A 23,128-nucleotide genomic window follows, 5' to 3' on the forward strand; every position below is an offset into this window, starting at 1 on the left:
ACCTTACAGCTTTACAGACCTCTTCAGTAGGCCTAAACAATACATAAAACATTTTTTGCCACTAATTCACTGGGCAATCTTGAGCGTGTGGGGTCCCTTCTTAGAGCCTCAATTTCCACCTCTGTAAAATTTCCACCTCTCCCAGCTCTAAAGTTCTAACCTCTCAGTTCTGTGGACACCCACCCACTGGCCACAGAAGAACCTCTCCAGTCAGCTGTCAGCTACTATGTGCCTTTTGAGATTTCAGAATGAGGACCAGGGCAGAGATTAAAACCAGGGCCTGAAGTGCCTTTACTCAGTGACTGGCCTTCTTGCCTCAGGACCTGGGGTGTAGACGGACAGGGGTCCACCTGGCCTGGAGGAGCCCTCTGCTGAAAAATGAGCAGAAAATATGCACACAGAAAGTTTTAAAAATAGTTTTAGAGTTTCACAGACCCTCCTGAAGCCCTAGGTACCCTCTAGGCCTGGAGGTCAAGACTCTCAGTTAAGGATCCCTCATAACTTCTCCATCACCACCAGCTGTCATTAAGGATGTCTTCTTGGCAGGAGCACCTGCGATGTGGAAGCTAAGTGCCGACAGCTGGATTTGGTTCTGGAAGCCCGTGACCATGTCCCAGCTTTATCACTTGCTGGCTGGGTAACCTCAGGGAACTGGCTAAAACTCTCAGGACCTTGGGTCCCCATTTGGAAAAAAGAGGAAATAACACCTGCCTAGTAAGGTCCTTGCAAGGGCCAAGTGAAATCCTGCCAACGAAGTGTCAAGCACAGTGCTTAGGGCCCAGGCGTTTGGTTAAAGTTGGAGGGTGAGGGGCCGCCAACTTCTCCTAAAATGCAAACATTCCTGAGGGAAATTCACATTCACAACCGAAGGGCAAACGTATTCAACTAGTCTGCTTTCCTCTCCAGGCTAGCAGGGGAAGGAGAGGGGCAGTTGGAAGCCTGGGTGCGGCAGGCAGGGCAGGCCCTGTCCGGGTGGCCCCCAATGACCCTGGCCACACGGCGGTGCAGAATGGCGACATCAGGGGGTGAGAGAGAGACAGGACATGGGAGGTGGAGGACACCCCAAGACAACAGCCCTTCTTTCCCAGTCATGCCCAGAGCCAGGCCTGGAGGCTCCTGCCTAAGCAGACTGCCTGGCAGCACCAAGCTTCGCAGCTGCGCGCTGCTGTGCGCAAGACAAGGCCCTCGGAGTGAGGGGTCTCCCTCTCCTCTCCGCCTCTGTGTGTGCCCACACACTGGGGCCCCTCCACGCTCCCCATGCGGACGCCCCTCTCACTGCAGCCAGGGGCAAGGAGTGTCTCTGAGGCTTTGAGATCTGCTGATCACCACAGCAGAACAAGCCTGGTGGTACAGGGCAGAGGAAATCTGCTGTCTATAAAAGGGTTAACAACTGTTAACCTTCGACTGCTGTCAGAGTGCTTGGAAACTTTCTAAAGCACTCTCTCCTCTTTCTGTTGTTCATTACTTTCTTTTTTTCAGGACTTCCCACCTGAAAAATTTATCCCGCCGTCTCTGCAAAGCTTCCCTTTCGATCTTCCCTCCACCCTCTGGGCAGTACTGATGAGTCACCTGAACTTCAGGGCCTCGGTGTCCTTTACTCTAAGAGGATGAAGACCAGAGAGCCTTGAGTCCTGGCTCTAAAGCTCTCCAGGTAGGAGTCATGGCGGCATCTTGACCCCCATCCTCTGGATGGAATGGAGAACCCTGGACATTTTCCGTTGATGGTCTGAGCCCCTTCCTGTCTCCCCCACCCCCCACTGAACCTCAACGTGTCTAAAGCTGACCTCGGTGTCTTCCCTGTTTTAGTCACCCTCTCCATCCCCCACACAGAGCGCCTGCCGGCTTCTCCGTTCCTCCCACACTTCCACCTCGTCAGCATTCCTCACCTTCTCAGTTTTTCTTTCATGAAGTTTCCCACACACCCAGCCTCCTGCCTCCACACCCGCCATGTCTCCCGCCATTCCTGGAACACCACAGTCACCCCAAGCACCTCCAGCCTTTCCCGGGGGGAGGGGGGTGCGGTGCCCTCACTTCACCTCTAGACCTTTTAAATCCCACATCTTCTGCAAAGCTCAGCTTGGTCCTGTCCACTCCACGGACCCTCCCAGCCACCAGCCATTAACCATTCATTCCACAAAAGCAAACTGTGTACTTACTGGGCGCCCCATGCCCAGCTTAGGCCAATGGGGAGAATCAGGGATGAAAGAAGACAGGAACTCGGAGGCTCTTGGTAACTACTGGGGAGAAGAGACACATAAACTTGTCACGCGGTACAGCGCTTTCCCTCCCCCACCCCCACCCCGGGGTGACTGAGAGGCCAGGCGCCACCTCCTAGCTGTCTGTCCCCTTGCCCACCCCAGGCTGCTCTCCAGTGAGGGGGACCTTGTGGGCCTTTCTCCGGGGATAGGCCAGCATCCTGCATGGAGCAGCCCTCAGTGCTGGTTCTGGACGACTGTGCGCCAGGGATATACAACTGGGGGACACACTGATATAAGCCAGACTCAAAGGAAAATAGACATGTTCATATAAAGGGGGATTTGCAGAGCCTTTTGTACTGATGGGGAAACAGCTGGAAAGAAGAATGGACTGGTCCAGGATCCCAGGCTCAGTCAGAGTGGAGGCAGGGACCACAGTCCTGCACAGCTGCCCCTCCCTCCTCACCTCTTCACCAGTCGCCACTGGCCAGCAGTTCAGTTCGGGATTCCCAAAAGCGGGGTTCAGGGAGAGAGAATGGGGGGAACAGAAAACTGCCAACTTTTTACTTTGCCAAGGGCATTCAAAACAAAGCAAAACTACTGCCATCTACTATCACCAATTGTTTTCATTATTATTTTGAAAAGGACCTATGGCACTGGAAAGTAGAAGAGCTGCATGCTCCGTGGGGCCTGGGTTCCCGCTGGCAGTCTCCCTGAGCCATCGCGCCGCAGCCCGAGGGCAGCCCTGTCACCGGCCCAGGCCCTGCGCATGCCAGGGACAGCTGAGAACTACACAGGGCGAAGAACGCGAGGAGCAACGTAAAGTGCATCTCAGGCTGGACCGGGAAGAGACCAGGAGGGAACCGTCTGGGCCGCGACGAGCCTCACTCCCCACTTTTCCCGCCAGTAATTTGAGGCTACTTGGGCTGCAGACTGGCTTAGGTTCCGTCAGAGGTTCCTTCCTGCTGACCACCCTCCACCCTTCCGTGGCCCCAAAGCCCCAGTGACATTTTCCAGACCCAAAGATGGGTGCTGACCTGGCCATCAGCCCCCAGATCCAGCCCCGCGGGTCCCAACAGCCGGCCGGTAATGTTTGGGGTTTGGGGGGCCTCTTCCTCTTCCTCGCCCTCCCCCTCCCAACCCGTGGCTCCACCTCCGCTCGCCACCGCCCCCCCACTGTTTCCCGTCCCTCTGCCGAGGCACCGTTGGGGTCTCTCGGTCTCCCGGGCGGGGCTTCCCTCCAGGCGGCCCACGGTCCGGACCTTCCGTTGGCCCCCGAGGCCCGGCGAGGGTCTGCTCCGTCTCCCGGCAGAGCCCACCGAGCCCTCGGGGCCGTGCAGGGGAGGGCGGGAGTCTCACCTCTCGGCCCGGCCGCCGCCCGCCGCTGACCTGGCCCTCGGCTGGCGGAACCTGGCCTCCGGGGTGGTTCGCGGTCCCGGCCTCGCTCACCGGTGTGCGGAACAGAGTGGGGGCTGGAGCAACCTTAAGTCCGCGGATCTGAATTCGGATTCCAGCTCTGCCATCACCAGCAGGATGACCTTGGGTGAGTTACTTCTCCTTCCTGGGTGTCAGTTTTCTCATCTGTGAAACGGGAATGATAATAGTAACTCCTCCCGTGGGATGGCTGGAAGTGCCTGGAAGACACGTCGCTGTGGACTCCGCAGAGAGGCAGCGCTACACAAACAGCAGCCTGGACCGCGAGCCTGGAAGAAGCCCGAGTTTCCTGACTACCCAAGGCCCTGCCAGTTCGCTCCCCTTCCCCAAGACCCTCGCTCACCCCCCTCCCCCACTCCCAGGCCCTCCCTCGCCCTCGCCCTGCGCATGCGTTCTGCTTGCCTTCAGGCCCCCCACCCCACCCCGCCCCCGGCCCTCACATTCCTCCGTTCTTCTCTGCCCTCGCGTCTTAAGGCTGACTGGACGTCTCACCACGTGGGCTGGTTTTAAACTTTTAAACTTAGGCTCTTCCAAGAGAGGCACACTGGCCCCTGGCCCTGGGGGTGGGGTGTGGGGCTGGTTCGAGTGGCAAGAGCGGCCACACTTGGAGCCGGATAAGTCACCAGACCCCCTTGCTTTGAGTCTACGCCCACCAAGGAAACGCATTTGTAACTCCTAAGATTTTAAAAAGCCAGGACCATGTCTGCCACCTCCTCACACCTCTCCACTAGGGCCAGCACATATTCAACGACAACAGGAAGGGATGAGAGCTGATGAACCACTAATTTATTGAATCACCTATCATGTGAGAGGCATAGGAAAGGCCCTTTTACTAGTCAGGATTCTATCTGTCCTAAGGTTCAGACCCCGATTTGTAAGCGCTCAGGCAAGACAGGGGTCTTTATTGGCTTAGCTGGGGCAGGGCAGTGTACAGCTGGGGAGGCCTGGAGCCAGGCCAGGGAGACCCCCTCTGCCCTGATCTCAGAGAGATGGCTTTGATCCCCTCCACCCCATAGGCTATCATCCTCCAGGCAGCAGGGGATACAGTCAACTTCCAGACTCACATCCTCACATTTAGCCACCTGAGGGAAAAAGAATATTTTCTTCACCCTATTCCCACCCCTACTTGGTTGGAAATTTCCCAGGGAAGCATTCTGATTGGCTCAGCTCTGGTCAAAAGCTCATTCCACTCTGGCCAAAGAAGATGACTCAGCTGTGCCCCACAGAGGCTGGGCAGGTAGGATCATCTAAGAAGCCGGCGATTTGGACCACTTATCTGGAGCAGCATACAAACTTTCTAAAAGGAAGTGAACACCTTTAGAACACCTTTCTAAATGGTGTTCTCAGAAGAAGGGAGAAGTTATGGCAGACCATGACATCACCGTCATATGCACTCTATGTCATACTTTTTTACACAGCAAATCCAAATCATGGGCATTATTATGCCCAGGCTGCAGATGAAAAAACTGAGTCTCAGGTTAAGAACATGCCCAAACTATCACGTGGATGGTTGCTAAAGGGCCATGGATGATTACTAAAACCATTAGGCTGTAGAGGAACAGATTCTTCACATGGTGCTGGAGTTTATCATCCTCACAAATTACTAACTGCAAAAAAAAAAACATATCTTTACATAGGAGAAATCTAGCAGTCACTACCGTAAACAAGTGAACAAACAGCACTACTTGGGGTGGAATAATCTGACATCATGTGCCTCTTGAGGTGATAATAGTATGAAGGAGACATCACCTGTGAGGTATTCGTGCCAAAAATGTGTCATCAGGCCTCTAAACCTCTTTTCAGTTAAGAGAAAATACAGCGGGGCGAGAAGGAAGCTAAATACCACCGGAGGAAAACAAGGAAATCAATTTTGTAGAAAATTATAAAGGATAACTCTTCTTGACTCCTCCAAAAGTCACTGTCATTTAGAAAAAAAAAAAAAAGTGGAACTATTCTAGATTAAAAGAAACTAAAGAGATATAAAGCCAAATGTAATGTGACCCTTGATTTTTTTTTCTGATTTGAAATAATCTAACTATAAAACACATTCTTGGGGCAACTAGGGAAAATCTAAATACAGAGTCCATTTTAGATGGTATTATGGAATTAAATTCTTTTTCTTAGGTATGTTAATAGTGTTGCGATTATGTAGGAGAATGACCTTACTCTTAGGAGACACATGCCATAGTATTTAGGGTGAAGGTTATATCTGAGTTTACTTTCAAATGATTCAGAAAAAAAGCATATAGATAGAAAGCAAATATGGAAAAATGTTAATACTGTCCATCTAAGTGGAGGATATATAGGGTGTTCATTAGTCTATTCTTTCAAGTTTTCTGTATATAAATCAGACCAAAAAATCAGAAAAAATAAAAAGAGACCTTGTCTAAGAACACGAACAGCTGGAAGCTGAACCCGGGTTTATCACTCAGCCACTTAACACAAGTGCTTTCTCTAATGACAGAGGCCAGGACAGGTGAATATGGTCCCTGCCCTCATCGAGCTTGCAGCAAGCGCAGAAGACGGGCAACTGAATAAATCATTTTTTTAAAAGTGTGCTCAGTGCACAAAAAGTATAGCATGCTACGGCAATTGCAGAGCGCGAACAATTCAGTCCAAAGGAAGACCTGCCAAGAAGGCCCTTCTAGACAGAATCTTACTCCCAAAAAGGGATTGCAATGTGCAAAGACTTTTACCTGCTCTACAGCAAGAAATACTGTACATTATACTTTGCACACATGCTCCCTTGTGCACAAACAGAAGTCTGACTTCCCCTTGTGATGGATGTTTTCTACTCCATTCTAGTTCTGCCTACTTTTTTCTTTTACCCTTTGCTGCTCTTAACTCATTACAATAAATTAACTTTAAGACCCCCTAGTGGCTCTTGACCTACATTTGAAAAATACTGTGTTCAAGGACCCAGTGAATTTCAGAATGACTGGGAGAAGGGGAGGCCACAGAGGGCTGGAGAAGTCAGCGGGCAGAGCTGGGATTTGAAGGGTCTTGATTTCATCCTGAGGTCCATGACGGGCCTTTGGTGGGATTAAAGCAGTCCCATGTGGGTGCCACTGCCAAAATTCATCTTCCTCCTCCTCCTATCTCCCTGAGAAATGGACTATTTCCTGCCATATCAATAAACAAAGGATGTCACAGTCGTCAACGATTGCAGCCCTCCAACGTGAGCTGAGGAAACTCAGGGCTGAAAAGAACACCTGCCATCTAGCAGCCATCAGACTGCAGCCACTCCCTGTGGTGAACCCTGAGGAAACTCAGGATGTGTCAGGCTACTGGCCCCAGATAACTGAGGTGCACAGCAAATGAATGATTTCAGTGAGCCAAGACTCTTGCATCCTCCCATACATAGAAAAGCACTAAATTCCTTGAGATATCTGGTTTTCTTTAACAATAATCTTTTGATGTCCCGACAACCGGTCCTTTGTTGCCAAACTCCTATATATCCTGGCTCCCCCTCGCCTCCTCGGAGCAGTTTCTCAGTTATCTGAAACGCTGTCCCCCCGGGGCTGCAGTCCTTATGTTGCCCCGAATAAAACTTAACTCGCAGCTCTCACATTGTGCTTTTTTTTTTTTTAAGTCAAGATCCTTATTGCCCAAAGACTCCTACCCCTTCAACCAGAGCATAGGAAATGCCTCTCACCCCGGGGGCCCAAGGCTGTGTTCAAAGTATGGCTTGGGACTGCCAGGCCAGCCCCTCCCAGGACTGAACATTTTAGAAAGTGTGTATAAGTTTAGGTTATAGTCTCCTCTGGAAGCATTTTCATGTTTTCCCGGGTCTAGGGTAGGGGGAGAGGCAAGGGAAGAGGGAACTGTCTGCTGGAAAAGTAGGTAGAGAGCCCATGAGCTGGGGCTGGAATCTTTAGAGTTCTGACTCCCCCAGGCTCTGTGCTTCCTTTGTCCCGAGCTCCAAAGGGAAAACCCAAAGTTACCCAAACCATAGCTTTACTGCACATGACAGAACCAGAACCCGGCAATGAGCAGGCCCTGAGGGCGCCCACCCAATAGCTGGCTCCACCCCCAGCACAACAGTCCCTCCCACCGCTCCTTCCACCTGGCCTGGAACACCCTGTCTGTCTCCTCTCACACAGGCCCCGGAGTCTCTCTGTACTCCCAGCCCAGCCCTCTTGCCAGCCCTCAGTGACTAAGCCACCAGATCCTGTGTGGTCTCTTTGTGTCCTCTTAGCACCTGTGAAGCATTGGTAACCTCTACTGTATAGATTCTCAACCTTGGTTGCACATTAGAATTACTTGGGAGCTTACAAAACCCCAAAGTCCAGGCCATACCCCATACCAAATGTACACAACCTCAGAGACTGAGGCTCCAGTGCTTTGAAAGCTCCCCAGGTGATTCCAGTAGGCAACCCAAGCTGAGAATCTCTGCTCTACTGGGTCCTGCTGCAGCTAGGAGCCATGAGGGGCGGGGGAATGAGGTCACGATAGGTTCGGGTGATCCACCCTCCTGGTTTGCGGAGGACTGAGCGTTTTACTGGATGTGGGACGTTCGATGTTAAGGCTGGGAAAGTCCTGGCAAACTGGGATGAGCTGGTCACCCTCGTGTTCACCTGAGCTCTAACGGCTTGATGAACTACTCTGTCCACTAGTAATATTTGTGCCTAAAGAACCAGAGCCCCGCTTGAGTGCTTTTGATACTGCTAGGCAAACTCTTTTCTCCCCTCTCCTGGCCTCCAGGGACACCTCCGCTCTTGAGGCCTGGCACGTGACCCCACACACTTACCTTGTCCTGAGGTGCCCTTCTCTGCCAGTCAGAATCCGACCTGGCCTTCAGACCCCACTCATCAAGCCCTGCCTTATTCCAGAAGCTTCTCAGACCCCACAGAAGGAAAGGGCCCTTTCTGTGGTATAAGGGGGTGGAAGGGACTCGAAGAGGGTCACATGCCAGATGGAGTAAGTGGGCCCACTGACTGAGGGCTCAGACCTGGCCTCACAGAGTCTACTCGGTGTCCAGATGTCAAGGTGACCCTTGTGTAGTGTGATAATCACCTACAGGAACAGGGGAGGAAGGTGGGGGAGTGCAGAGAAGCGTGGAGACAAACAGGAAGACTTTGGCTTCCAGTAAACAGATTCACTCCACAGCCACTGAACACCTGTGTGCATAGCACCAGACCAGGCAGGGAAAGGTATACAAGACAGAGGCAACTTTCAATTTCAAGAGTCTACAACATTAAGTATAGTTTTCACCGATATTTTAGATAATCACTAATCCAGACTAACAGGAGGAAAAATAATCTGATTTTTTGTAATCAAAACATAAGCGTTTACAACAAAGTAGATATTTCTCTCAGATGCCTAGAATAAATCTAAAATATACTGCCTACTAGAGGTACTTTGGGAATCTCCTTTAATGATTAAAATATTCACGATAAATTGGTGCTCAAATTTTTGATTTTTTAAAATTTTATCAGTCAATCATGTATCACACTATTCAACTACTTTGCAAACTTTTCCCTCGATAATTGCAAGGTAGTGAAGCTCTGCCTCAGGTTATGATGGAAGTTCTGTTATAAAGGAGTCTGAACAGTAGCTTTCCTGATAGGAAATCTTGAAGCTTATTATTGAGGTTCTTTTTTAAAAACAGCCAGAAGCTAACCATTTCTCTCTACCTAAACTTGAAATAAATGTGTACTTCTCATAGGATAGTAAGCATGTGTATGACTAGGATTCAATCAGAGAAGGAAAACCACGGCCCAGTAAAGGCAAAAAAGAATCCTGGGGAAGGTAGACTAGTTTCATGTCCAGCTCCAGTGAGGTGAGTCAGCAGATCAGTGACATGTGTGAGCTACAAAATTACTGCTGCTTCTGTTCTGCCCTCCAACTCTCCCAAGAATCTCCCTTGTAGACCACACAAACCAAAAAATACAAGAAAGGGAAGTCTGACAAATGCAGTTCAGCCTACCGGAGTTGACACACAACAAAGCCCATGACATGTTATACTGAGAAATTATTGGGCTTAGAAAATTTGCCCACTTATTAAAAGCATCTATGAAATATAAAACAAAAAGAGATTCAGTAGTCTGCAGGACACTGAGGAGCGAAAATGCTGGTCCAAGAAGACCCAAGAGCCACTTCCATGTATAGTTATACCCAACAGGACAGATGAGATACAAGGAAAGCTATTGGATTCAAAGGTCACACTGCAGCCTTCCTGATCTATGAGTCTGAATCCAGAATGCCCTGATTGTTCCTTCCCTGGAATGGATCTAACTCATTCCATTTTTGGCGGAAGATTATGGAGATGTGAAAAAAACCCATAGAATCTCCCTCTGATGTAGATCCTCAAAATCAAATAAAAAGTAGTGCTAACTTAAGCTTCCACTTTAGTCATTCCTTCTGTAGTGTCACATGACGCCCCTTTCATGCCCCTCTCCGACACATAGCAAGGCTCTCCCCATACCCATGATTCTCCCAAAGCAAACTGGCTAATGCTGAGTAAGCCGGGAACTCTGTCTAAAGGTACTCATGCACTGAATACATCCATGAGATCTGTCCACTATGTGGATTTTCAGGTCTTAGTAAGAGTTGAGCTAGGACTGAAGGCCGTCTGCACTCACTACAGCCAAAGGTTTTCTCCCCAGCGCGAGTTCTCTGATGTTCGCTAAGAGCTGAACTCCAACCAAAGGCTTTACCACCTTCACTTCATTCACAGTTTCTCTCGTGAATGGATTCCCAGGTGATCAATAAGGTATGAACTGTACTTGAAGGTTTTCCCACATTCTTTACATTCAGAAGGTTTTACCCCACTGTGAGTCTTCTGGTGCTGAATAAGGTGGGAGTTCCGACTAAAGGCCTTCCCACATTCACTACACTCATAGGGTCTTTCTCCAGTGTGAATTCTATGATGTTTGATAAGGAGTGAACTCCTACTGAAAGATTTCCCACACTCATTACAGTCATAAGGAGTCTCCCCTGTATGGACTCTCTGATGTTCGATGAGGTGTGAGTTACGACTGTAAGCTTTCCCACAGTCGCTGCATTCATATGGTCTCTCTCTGGTGTGAACTCGCTGATGTTCTGTTAGATTTGAGCTCTGACTGAAGGCCTTCCCACATTCGGTACATTCATAGGGCTTCTCCCTAGTGTGGATTCTCTGATGTCGAAGGAGACTTGAGCTCCGACCAAAAGCTTTTCCGCACTCATTACACATGTAAGGCATCTCCCCCGTGTGGATGATCTGATGCTGGATGAGGTGTGAGCTGCGCCGGAAGGCCTTCCCACACTCACCGCATTCATAGGGTTTCTCCTCGGTGTGAATTCTTTGATGCTGAATGAGATTTGAACTATGGCCAAAGGCTTTTCCACATTCATGACACTCATAAGGCTTCTCTTGCGTGTGGATTTTTTCATGCTGAATACGGTATGTGTTCCGTCTGAATAGCTTGCCACAAACGTTGCACATTTGAGATTTCTCTTCCATAAGAATGTGTGTCTGTCGGATAAAGTCTGAGATATGACCAAAGTTCTGTCCATACCCATAGGGTCCCGCATGTTTGTTTTGTTCACATTCATCTCCTTCGTGTGGCTGTGTCCCTACTTCAAGAGTTTTCTCCTTTATAATTAATTGATCCTCAGTCCAGGTCTCACCATCTGACGGAAAATACAAAAAAAGTATATGTAACAATAAAAACTCCCTGTGGGAAACAGGATGATCAAAGTATTCCAGGGTATCTGGTTCAAAAAAGTACGAAAAATGGCCTCACAATAGGAGGAAAAGATGGATAAAAGCTGAGCAGATTTGGAGAAAGTGGTGGGGAAACTGAAGTGAGGATTTATATATGAAGTCCCTGACCAGACAGATACACTGGAATTAGCAGAATAGGAAAGCAGAGTTTGAGGGAAGTGGGATTATCTCAGAACACAGGAAGGGTGATGCTGGGGGCTCTGTGTGGGGAGGGGCAGGGACTGAGCGGATAAATAAAAGAACCTCACGCAGAGGTTCTCTCCACATGGTACCCTGGTCACATGGGTTGTCACTGTGGTAACAGGGAAGGCTCCCTTCCTGTAATCACACACCAGCACCTTTCTCACTCCTGTTGAGAGCCTCTCTCTACACACAGATGCTCACATGCTCATTCATGAACATGACATACTCGGACTTTAGATGCACCTTTTAGAAATGGTACAAACTGGGAGGATTTGCGAGAGGAAGGGAGGGGAGAATAGGAGGAAAAGTTGTTTAAAATATGAAGCACGGGGTAGTGAGAAATACTTCCAAATCTATTTCAACTCTAAGAGAACATACAAAAACCAATTCTGGGGACTTCCCCGACAGTCCAGTGGTTAAGAGTCTACCTTCCAATGCAGGGGGCGCAGGTTCAATCCCTGGTCAGAGAACTAAGACCCAAGATCCCACATGCCACGCGGTGCGGCCAAAAATTTAAAAACAAAAAAAAAATTCTGCACCCTAGCTGTATCTAAGGGAGACCTTAGAAAAACATCTCCTGTTTACTACAATACATTTCTCCTCTTAAGTTTTACTTATTAAATATGGCTTACTGAAGTGCAGTGATATTACAGAAAGAAGGCCCTCTGCTTAGGGGGATCTTTCTGGAAGAAGGGGGTGCTGAGGAATATCCAATGTAGTATCATTTCCATCAGCAGTGAAAGTCTAAAACATATACAACCCTGATTTTAGTAGGGAATGGTCATTGTTTTTAAGGAATTTAATAAGTATCTGGTCTCACAGAACCATATTTACACTTGTTCTCCACCTCCAGATATGCCCTCATCTTCCGTACATTCAATTTGGATACTGGATTTCTTACAAATTTTTTTGTGATGAGAACTTTTAAGATCTACTCTCTAAGCAACTTTCAAATATACTACATGGTGTTACTAACTATAGCTGTACCTTACATCCCTGGGACTTATTCACCTTACAACTGTAAGTTTGTACGTTTGGACCCCCTTCATCCAGTTCTCCCACTCCCCACCCCCCACCTCTGGCAACCACCAATCTGTTCTTTGTATCTATGAGTTTGGATTTTTCAGATTTCACATACAAGTCAGGTCATACAGTGTTTGTCCTTCTCTGACTTATTTCACTTAGCATAATGTCCTCAAAGTCCATCCGTGCTGTTGCGATGGCAGGAATTCCGTGTTTTTTATGGCTGGATAACGTTCCATTGTGTGTACAGATAGCACATGTTCATCCATTCATCCGTCGATGGACACTTAGGTTGTTTCCATGTCTTGGCTATTGTAAGTAATGCTGCAGTGAACCTGGGGGTGCAGATATCTTTTCAAGAGAATGATTTCTTTTCCTTTGAATAAATACCCAGAAGTGCTGGATCACATGGTAGTTCCATTTTTAATTTTTTGAGAAACCTCCATACCATTTTCCATAATGGCTGCACCAATTTACATTCCCACCAACAGTGCACGAGGGTTCCCTTTTCTCCACATCCTCGTCAACACTTTTTATTTCTTATCTTTTCGATGTTAGTTATTCTATCAGGTGTGAATGGATTGCTGGTTTAATGTTTTTACGTCCCCTTGCACGTGTGTTTACCTTACTTGTCAGACAGATTGCAAGCTCCTGAGGAGCAGAGACTAGGGTTTCTTCTCTACCTCCCTGACCTGGCCCCCATCTGTCTTTCCAGCCTCATTCTGATCTTCTCCTTACACAAAGCCTCTTTACTATCTGTTGAACCACTCTAGTCATAATATGTGAAGGCTGAGATGTTGTAGAGGATGTGTCTTTTATTTGGCCCACTGCCCGAGATTTGACAGTCTGCCCAACGTAGTCGAGAATGTCAATCTCACTGCTCTCAGGCCCTGTTCAATATCACCTTCTCCATGAAGCTGAAGGTGATCCTTTTCCTACAGCTCTTGAAATACTCCTCATCTTTAAGTCATGTAACAGTCAGTACGTTTTATTGATCACTAACAGCATGCCAGGTATACTTCCAGACTCTGAGATACGTCAGTAAGCAAAACACAAAAATCCTCAAAGACCTTTCATTTTACTAAGGGAGATGGATAGTAAACTATGTCAATTACATACTGTTAAAAGGTCATAAAAGTGTTACAGAGGAAAAAAGCAAGGAACAAGGATTAGAGTGCCAGGGGGCAGTGGGCAAAAGGGTTGCAATTTTAAATATCACACTCAAAGGAGGACTAAGAAAATGACACTTAAGCCAAGACTTGAAGGAGATAAGGATTATGTGGGGAAGAGCATCACACATAGAAGGAACAGCAAGTGCGAGACCCTGGGTGTTCAAAGAGGCAAGTGTGACTGGAGCGGAATGAGCAGGGGGAGAGGAGAAGGGCTGAGGTCAGGGACACAGAAGGGGGATCAGAGAACACACGACCCTGTGGGCTACAGGTTTGTAAGAGGTTTATTTCAGAGTGAGATGGGAAGCCACTGGAGGGTTCTGACCAGAGGAAGACAAGAGCTGACACTTTACCAGGATCACACTGGCTGCCATGCTGGGTAGAGGCTGGAGGGAGGCAACTGCAGAGGCAGGACAACCAACCAGGCTGCTGCGATAATCCAGGGGAGAAATGATGGCGACCTGCACCGAGACGGTGGCAGAGGAGGTAGTAAGAAGCACTTGGATTCTGGAAAGAAACGTTGACGGTCGCACGGACAGGATTACTGGCTGACGGATATGGATATGAGAGAAACAAAAGTTTCTCTCTGGGTTGTGTAGCTGGAGGGATGGTGTTCCCATCTACTGGGATGGGGGATATTCATAGACCACCTACAGCATCTCCAATGATCGAAAATGACATTTCCACACGACGGCTCTCATACCAGTTTCTTGAGATCAACCTATCCCAAACCTGCACATACACTTCTGGTGTGTGAGTACTTGGTACGATAGCCTTACAACTCTCCTGTAGCTTTAACATTTTTCAAAATAAAAGGGGGGGGGGCGGTAAATAATGACCAGTGACTCTCTTCTCTGTCCCCACCTCCACTCAGTAAACAAAAGTACTATTGCGTCTAGCTACAACGTAGCAATACTTCTTTTTTTCCCCTGCCTTCCTGTTATCACTGCTAATATCCTAAAGTCAGATCCTAATCACCTCTCACACTAAACAAACTAGAATCTCTTCCTTGATTTGCAATGCTCATCTGCTAGCCTCCTGTTAAGCAAAGCTCACATACTTCAATTTCTGCCAAGCAAATCTAAACTCTTTGGCGTGGCATTCATTTTCCACACTCATGCTCCGCTCTGCCTTTAGTCTCATCCTCTGTCAATCTACTCTATGCTCCGGTTACTCTGAAATTTTTCCTGAACATTTAGCTCCCCACGCGATTCCTTCTCCTCTCGACCTTCTTCCTCCACCTGGATCAGCCTCCCTTCCAACTTCACCGATCAAAATCCTATCCACCCTGCAAGACCCAGATCAAAGGCAGCCTCCTTCCCCAAACTTAACCCTGCTCCAACCCCCGGCTGGAATTGATCGTTCCTTTGAATCTCTAAAGCATACAGTTCCTGCCCCCTCCTCGTGGCATTTAACCACATTGACTTTGGGCCTCTCCTTAGAAATATGTTTAGTTTTTTGTATGTGTGTATTCCCTTCAATTTATTTTGAAAGTACCTCTAGAATAAGAGGTGTCTTCCATTTCTTTTCCTCCAACCCCAGTACTATGTAAAGAACTCTGCCCACATTAGGTGCTTTAAAATGCTCCTGATTATTCCTAGCAATCCATTATAAGGAAGTTGTACTCCATCAAGAGAAGAATCTATAAATCACGGAGGGCCCCACGTTGACCATTTATAAAGTCTTCAGGACTGAAACTCAAATAGAATTCAGAGAGGTATATCTCCTCATGGGTTTGAGCCACTTATACAAGAAATATCAAAAACTTGGATCCAAACTCTGATGGACGGCAGGACCCTCTGGAATACCTCTGCGGACAGTGGCCAGCCTGAGACAGAGCCCGAGAAGCCCGAGAAGAGAGCAGCCGCCCTCTGGAATGACAGGCTCATCAAATGTGTCCCTGTGGACGAAGGTTTAAAAACACATTTCTAGACTGATTTGCTTCTAATTTAAAGGGAGGGGTTCTTCAAGTTCTTCAAGCAGCTTAACTACAAAGCTGTGTGATCCCAAGTACATTTACTTCTAACAGCAGCAGAAATGAGCAACGCTTCCTGTACTGGGTCAAATAGAGCCCTCACCCCCAAATTTATGTATACCTCAGAATGTGACCTTATTTGGAAATAAGGTCCTTGCAGAGGTAATTAGTTAAGATGAGGTCATAATGGATTAGGGTGCACCCTAAATCCAATGACTGGTATCTTTATAAGAGAAAGGAGAGGAAGATTCAGACACAGAAACACATGGGAAAGAAGGCCATGTGACAATGGAGGCGAGACTGCAGTGATACAGCTACAAGCCAAGGAATGCCGAGGATGGCTGGAAGCCACCAGAAGCTACGAGCAGTCAAAGAAGGATTCTTCCCTAGAGCCTTCAGAGCAAGCCTGGCCCTCTTGGATTTCTAGCTTCCAGACCTATGAGAAAATACAGTTGTTTTAAGCCATGCAGTTGCAGTAATTTGTCATAGCAGTCGTAGGAAACTAATATACTTCCTGTTTGATTTAATCACTCAACAAACATATGTACCGCTGACTATGCGCAAGATTCTGGTAAAGAGATTATAATGCTGTTTCAAAGCACAATTAGGAATGACAACCCCTCCCTAGGTGAACTGCGGATGGCACCCTCAAAGAATGACGTTGCGCTGCATCTTGAACTATGATCGGGACCAACAAGGTAAAGAGAATTGCAGGCAAAAGCAACAGCATATGTTAAGGCTCAGAAACATAAAAGGGAATACTAAGTTTAAGGAGTAGTGATAAAAAATTCAATGAGATGTATGCTCCGTGTAGGCAGGAAGTAGGACATAGAGCAGAAAAAATAGAGTAGAGGCAGATAATGAAAAGACAAAAAAACAATAATAAAGTCACTCTGAACAATTTTTTTTGAAAAACATAATGAAGAGACATATAGGCCACACTCAGGATTTTAGACTTTATTCTACAGGCAGAGAATAATATGGGCAGCTGAGAGTGGGGGAAATTACCAACAGCACAGGGATGTGTCAATACTCCAAGGAAATACAATGGGCCTAAAATGAGGAGGTGGTGGTGACAGGCAATAGAGTCAGGCCTTTCTGAAGAAAAACTGACAGGATTTGGTGGCCAAATGAATACAGAGGGAAGGAGAATGTAGAGGATGATCCAAGTTTTCTGGCTTGGGAAAAGCACCTACTAAAATTAGCCAAGGGAGTCACTGGAAGGTAGGGAGGTGGGGGATGGCAGAAAAGAATGAGTCCAGAAGTACACTTACAGATGTCTGGTTCAGCACAGAGTGCAACCTGAAGTCTCAGAAGGGGACAGTATCACCCACGAGGGTGAAAGAGAAGAGCGTTGAGAACTGCTTTGGGGAAAATCAATGTTTAAGAAACGGGTGGAGGGAATTCCCTGGCGGTTCAGTGGTTAGAACTCTGTGCTTTCACTGCAGTGGCCCGGGTTCAATCCCTGGTTGGGGAACTGAGATCCCGCAAAGCACATGGTACAGCGAAGAAAGAAGGGAGGGAGGGAGGGAGGGCGGGAGGGAGGGAGGGAGGAAGGAAGGAAGGAAGGAAGGAGTAGAGAAACAGGAATGGGAAAGACCCTGAGAAGGCAAGTGGCAGGACCAGGAGAAAACAGTGCTTCCAAAACCAAAGAACAAGAGTTTCAAGGAACAGTGATCACATCAACAGAAGTACTAAAGGGTCAAAAAAAATTAGGGATGGGACTTCCCTGGTGGCGCAGTGGTTAAGAATCCGCCCGCCAATGCAGGGGACACGGGTTCGAGCCCTGGTCCAGGAAGATCCCACATGCCATGGAGCCACGAAGCCCGCACGCCACAACTACTGAGCCCATGCACCGCAACTACTGAAGGCCGCGCGCTCTGGGGCCCGTGTGCTGCAACTACTGAGCCCGCGGGCCTTGAGCCCGTGCTCCACAAGAGAAGCCACCACAATGAGAAGCCCACACACTGCAGCAAAGAGTAGCCCCCGGTCTCCGCAACTAGAGAGAAAAGCCCACACGCAGCAATGAAGACCCAACGGAGACCAAAAAAAAAAAAAATTAAAAAAAAAATTTTTTTAATTAAAAAAATATATTTAAAAAAAATTAGGGATACAAAAAAATATGTCCAGTGGATTCATTAGTTAAGCCCCTGGCAACCTGGATACAGTCAGTTTCGATGCAGCAGCAGCAGCGCCCTGCACCGAGTGAATGGCAGTTACAAAATTAACGGCAACTGGTGAAGATTTGTAAGAGGTTATGATAGCAAAGGAACAAAGGTGATTACACCCAACTTCCCTCTATTACTTAGTCAACCACCAAGTCCTACAGGTTTCCGTACCAATGTCTCTAGCATGTGTTTGTTTCCTTCCTGGCAGCCACCAGTCTGTTTCAGAAACCTGACGGAGGAGGCTGCCCTGCACTGAGGTTTCAAGCATGGGACACTGGGATGTGTGGGGTTTGGGTAAGCAGAGAATGTAGGGGACAGCGACGCAAAAAAAGGACACAAAGGCACAATGGTGGATAGTGCAAAGTGTTTTCGGCATTACCTTGTGCAGACACACCAGTCTTGCGGGGTCTGTCTGGGGGAACACTGAGATAAAGACTTTAAAGTTGGGTTGAGACCCCACTGCAGAGGACCCTGAATGCCAGGTTACAGAGAATGAACTGCATGCAGTGGGCACTGTGAACGAACCCAAGTAAATATTTTAGGATGGCAACTAAGGCACTTGGCCTTAGAAACACTAGCAGCAAGGAGCCTGTGATAAGGGCCTATCCCCCCTTACCTAAACTCTGATTCTTTTCTTACTCTAAATTCTTTCAAGGCCAAATATATGACTTTCTAAGGCCTCCTGGGCCAATACCCAGTTGATAGGTGAACGTCCACATTGTTTATTGTCCTGTAGTCTCTCACAGATAACTATTCCAACTCAACTCTAAGCTGGTGTGTGGTGGGGGGGGCGATGGGGTAAGTTTTCTTTCAACTTAGTCTCAGCACCTTATAATAACAACTCAATAGAATATTTGAGTTAAAAATCAGCCTAAAACAGAATTAGAAGGCTAACTATGTGAAAGAAAAATCCTCCAAACGTTAGCCATCTCAAAATCCATGATGTGGATTATCTAAGCCTTTGTCCCTCAATTAAATAATCCAAATCCACCTTTTTTTAAAGGCCAAGCATATACGAGATAATGGTGGGATGGTAGATTGAAATTTAAATGTTGATGTTTACAGTTTAACCTCATTTTCCATCAGCAGGTGGCTGGCCTGTCTACTGTACTCCACAGGCAAGGTACCCTCTCGAAGTTTACACCCTGGGTGGAAGATGTATCTACCCTAATGATGAAAGACAGGTTCAGGGGAGAAGCCCACTCTTTTCCTGGTACTTGGGGTATAGGACACACTTGGCTGGGTTCATTCATTCTTTTATTCACACAACGTTTACTGAGCCTCTCAAAGGACAAGCAAGTTAACACGTGCTGGAATGACAGATCCTCAAGACTTAGTGCTATGGACAGTGCCGCTGCAGGTCTGCAGGTCTGTCTGCTCCACACATGAAGAGAAGAAACATTAGTGATAGGCTTTATTTACATGTAATAGAGTTTTAGATTAAAAAAAAAAAATCAGTGTCTTGCACCAGGGTAATTCTAAGCGCACGGTTAATCGTGTCCATCTGATCTGAGGCCGCGGTGGGAAGAACAAAGTTTAGACAAAGAAAGCAGCTAGGTCAGCTCTCCTCACCCTTGCTCTTTCGAGGCTCCTGCTCGAGGGACGGACACGGGGATTCCGGGGACGTCTGTTCAGGCAGCTTCTCCATGGGCCGGGTCCAGTCCCCGGTGCCGCACCAAGGCCAGGATCTTCTCTAAAAGGTCTTCAGAACCCGACCCAAGGGACGGGCAGTCACTTCAGGACAGAGAGCGAGAAGAGGACAGATGTAGGGAAAGCTGCAGGTGCCGTAGGTGCCGCTTCCTGAGCGGTTCCCGGCCTGGGGGCGGTCGGGGGAGCCTCGTCTTCCCTGCAGGCGGACTGGGCCCCGCGGCGGGGAGCGCCCGTCCGTCCGGCAGCGCGCCCCACCCCGACCCCACGGGATCCCCCCTGCCCGACCTTCTCCCGCCGCCCCAGCTCCGAACCGCGACACTCACTCGCTCACCCGGCCGCGCGTTCCGGCGGCGTCGGCGACCTCGGCCTCCAGGGGGACTAGAAACGCCTGCTCCTCGGCGCGCACTTCCGGGGCCCGTCTAGGCAGCTCGGAGGTCTAATCTCGATCGCGGGTTCCCCAGGGGCCGCTGGGGAGCTGGGTCCAGAGTGGAGTCGGGTGGGGGGCCTCCTTGGGCGTTTGTCCTCCTTCCCAAGGAGGGATTGAAGGAGGACGGAAAAGATTTCTCTATTTGCCCTTCATCGCCCAAGTGGACTTAGGATCTAAATTGGTTGTCTCTTCTTTCTCATCCCCAGTGTCCCGTGTTCACCCCATTTGCCTCCTCCGCTCTGCTCCACCCATCTCCACATTCCTTCTTCAAGATCACAGGCCACGCTGACCCTACTGGGCCAAAACCTGTTATCTACGTCTTCTGTCCAGCCTGTCCTCCTCTCCCTTTGTCGCTTCAACTCAGCCTCCCAGTTATGCCTGGAGCATATAAACAAAGAGGAGGAATGTACTGGTACCAAAGGGCTGAAAGGGGAAGAAAAGCCGTAGAGATAGGATCAAGATCCAAACACATACTGCACCTGGAGTACAGGTTTGCAGAGGCGTATCTGATATGCTGAAGCAGGAAAAAAGGATAAGGAAACGAGCTGTTCATGATAAAGAGGATTTTCCTGCTAAATTCAAACATAACAGCTACCAGTTATGGGGCACTGAAACTGAACATTATCTCATTAACCCTCACAACAATCCCACAAAGTTGATACTTTTTACTATCGTACACGCCAGAAGCTGCACAGCTAGCGAGCAAACTAGAGGCAGGATTTCAACCCTGGCGCGTTCAAACCAGAGCCTGGCGGCTAACCACACTCGGGAGACAGTGGAGGAAGACGGGGAAATGCTGTCTGCGGGACGTAAGCAACTGCGGGAAAGACGCTCGTAATTACGTCCAAGTTGTAAATTTATTAACATGGATGAAATACAAATATAAAAGGGTAACCATTTTCTTAAAGAGAGTGGGATGAGGCAGCAAAATAATTCCGAAATCAATATTTTCTTGTTGATTTGTACAGAGCACCATCTATTTGAAACCATTCTTAAGTCTTGGATTTAACATTGGTTCCTTCATGCACTCATATTTTGAAGGGAGTGTTAAGACTTGATGCCGCATGATAACGAATGTTAGAGGCGTTTCAGTTTGCCGACTCCAGCAGGAAGTGCCCGTCAGGAGGCAGTTCCTACCACACAGACCACAAATGCCTAGTGATTTCTCTAGTCATATTTTAAGTTCTCCAAGCTCAGGGTGTCCCTCCCTGGACAATACTAGTCCTGCACTGGTAAACGCTTGCTCATTGATTTCCTCTTTTTTAGATTTTATGCTAAGTATTTCTCCTCTATTGTAGCGTTTTTTATATTAGTATTTACATTAAAAACTTCTGGGCATTTAGTATATGACCAGTAGCTTTTACATTATCTCATTTAATTTTCATGCTATTAACAACCATATTGTACACACAAGAAAACGAGAAAGGCTAAGTAAAATGTCCAAAGTCATATAGCTAGTAAAGTTCAAACGTATGTCTCATTCCAAAGTCATTGCTTTGACTCATCTGTCTTCTTTACTCAGTGGATTGTTTAATGCATCTGATTAGGTTAACTGTATCCACCGGCTACCACTAAATATCATATTGCCTGCCAACTGTATTACTGAATGAATGAAAGGACATACGAGGTTACCTATTTGGATGTGAGAAATTCCATTGTTTCTGAGATAACACCCTATGGGCTTCCTTTGAACTTCGTTCTCAAATCCTCAGTTACCCACGTACTATTTCCTAAGGTGAGGCATTCTCCAAAGAGCTCATTTATTACTGCCTTGAAAATGCCATACTCTTTCCTCTGCAGGCCTTCTGACATGCTCTTTTGCCCGAAATACTCTCCCTGCTCCACTCTCAGCACTCTCCATCTCTAGTCTACCTCTATCCACTCTTACTCAAGCCAAAAACCTGGGAATCAAACTTGATTTTCCCATTACCCACTGTGCTCCACCACTATAATATAATCAGAGGTGATAGTAAACCTTGGTAAGGATATGTATCCATTAGTAAGTCTTAGTTGGCAGAAAAATTAAGAATGCATTTGGGTCACTGAGAAATGGAAATATAAATCTAGTGATGGCAGTGGGGGTGTCTTGGCAGAAGATGGGAATTCGGGAGATTTGACCTGTAGCCTGTCGTTGTCAAAATTGTCAAGCCTGTTTCAAAGGGTGGGGCGGGGGGGTTCTAACTAGCTCCCAAAAGACACTGGGATATTTTCTCCCAGCTTCCCAGAGAGCTCTGGGAGCATTTAGGATCAGCTGCAAACTAATGGTGAATCATTGGGTATGTAACAGGGAACAAAAACTATCAAAGAAAACGTCTCTTCTCTAGGTTCTGGGATGTGTCCGATACCAACATCACGATGATGGAAAGCTTTGGAGTGAAACAGCCCTGACTTTGAGCTTACTGTGTGACCCTACAGGTTTTTCAACCTCTCTACACCTCAGTTCCTCTATAAAACGGAGCTGGTTCCCTTGCAGAGTTGTTGTGAGGACTGTTCGAATATGTGCATATATACATACATGTGTACGTAGGTAGGTGGACAGATAGATAAAATTAGGTGTCCCAACTATTAGATTCCTTCTCTTCCCTCCCCCGTCTTCAAGGCTAAAAAGACTAAGAACACAAACTATACTGGACCAATTAAATATCAGCAAGCTTAAAGAGACAAGTTACTTGCCCTCAAGGATTATTTTGGTTTCTCATTTTTTAAAATGTGTTTTATTTAAAAAACACATTCTGCCTAGCTCTACTGAAACCTCAAACTATTTACCCTTACTTTATGTGCCAACAGCATCCCAACCGAATAACCCTTTAAACTGTAAACGTTCAGACTTTATTCCAGAGGTCTGTGGAAGAGCAAGCTTTGTACCTGTACGAAGGAGAGTGATTTATTCCTGCTGTGAAGCAGGTTTCTAGAAGGAACTGAGTTGCAGCCAGGAAGGTGATTCTAAGATTCCCAAATGCTTCTGGCTGAGGACTTCAGATTTTATTTAAAACAGATTCTCAGAGTACCAAACACACCTTTATTCAAGTGGAAGTACAAAAGCACATTCCTAAACCAAACGCATACATGTGATTTTTACATTTTCTGCTATTTAGAGATTGCTTAATCTTGTTTCATAATCAGCGGAGGTGACTACCCGTGGTCTCTATCCGTAGGGTACACATGTTCATAGACAGGAAAATGAAAACATGCA

General features: G+C 47.4%; 2 protein-coding genes across 7 annotated transcripts in view; both read right to left on the bottom strand.

Moving 5' to 3' along the window:
* The window catches only part of TMEM225B (transmembrane protein 225B), a 43,815-nt gene that overhangs the window by 8,644 nt on the left and 12,043 nt on the right, over window positions 1-23,128 (bottom strand). Inside the window, exons 1-3 of one of the 6 annotated variants that reach the window (XM_061209347.1) lie at window positions 19,431-19,518; window positions 3,555-3,776; window positions 2,157-2,237 (exon numbers count right to left, since the gene is read on the bottom strand). In XM_061209347.1, coding sequence (XP_061065330.1) covers window positions 2,157-2,168 — 12 coding nt within the window. In that variant the 5' untranslated portion in view covers window positions 2,169-2,237; window positions 3,555-3,776; window positions 19,431-19,518. Of the gene's footprint in view, window positions 1-2,156; window positions 2,238-3,554; window positions 3,777-8,379; window positions 8,597-10,883; window positions 10,966-19,430; window positions 19,519-23,128 lie in introns of those variants that run through there. The other 5 variants (XM_061209348.1, XM_061209349.1, XM_061209351.1 and 2 more) reach the window with 5 other exon arrangements.
* Window positions 9,963-19,513, bottom strand: LOC133103809 (zinc finger protein 239-like). Its single transcript, XM_061209344.1, has 2 exons — window positions 19,431-19,513; window positions 9,963-11,246 (listed from the first exon to the last, which is right to left on the bottom strand). The coding sequence occupies exons 1-2, from the start codon at window positions 19,504-19,506 to the stop codon at window positions 10,303-10,305; spliced, it is 1,020 nt and encodes a 339-aa protein (XP_061065327.1). The 5' UTR covers window positions 19,507-19,513; the 3' UTR covers window positions 9,963-10,302.

This window comes from Eubalaena glacialis, chromosome 13 (genome assembly GCF_028564815.1).
Source record: "Eubalaena glacialis isolate mEubGla1 chromosome 13, mEubGla1.1.hap2.+ XY, whole genome shotgun sequence".
NCBI classification, from domain to species: Eukaryota; Metazoa; Chordata; class Mammalia; order Artiodactyla; family Balaenidae; genus Eubalaena; species Eubalaena glacialis.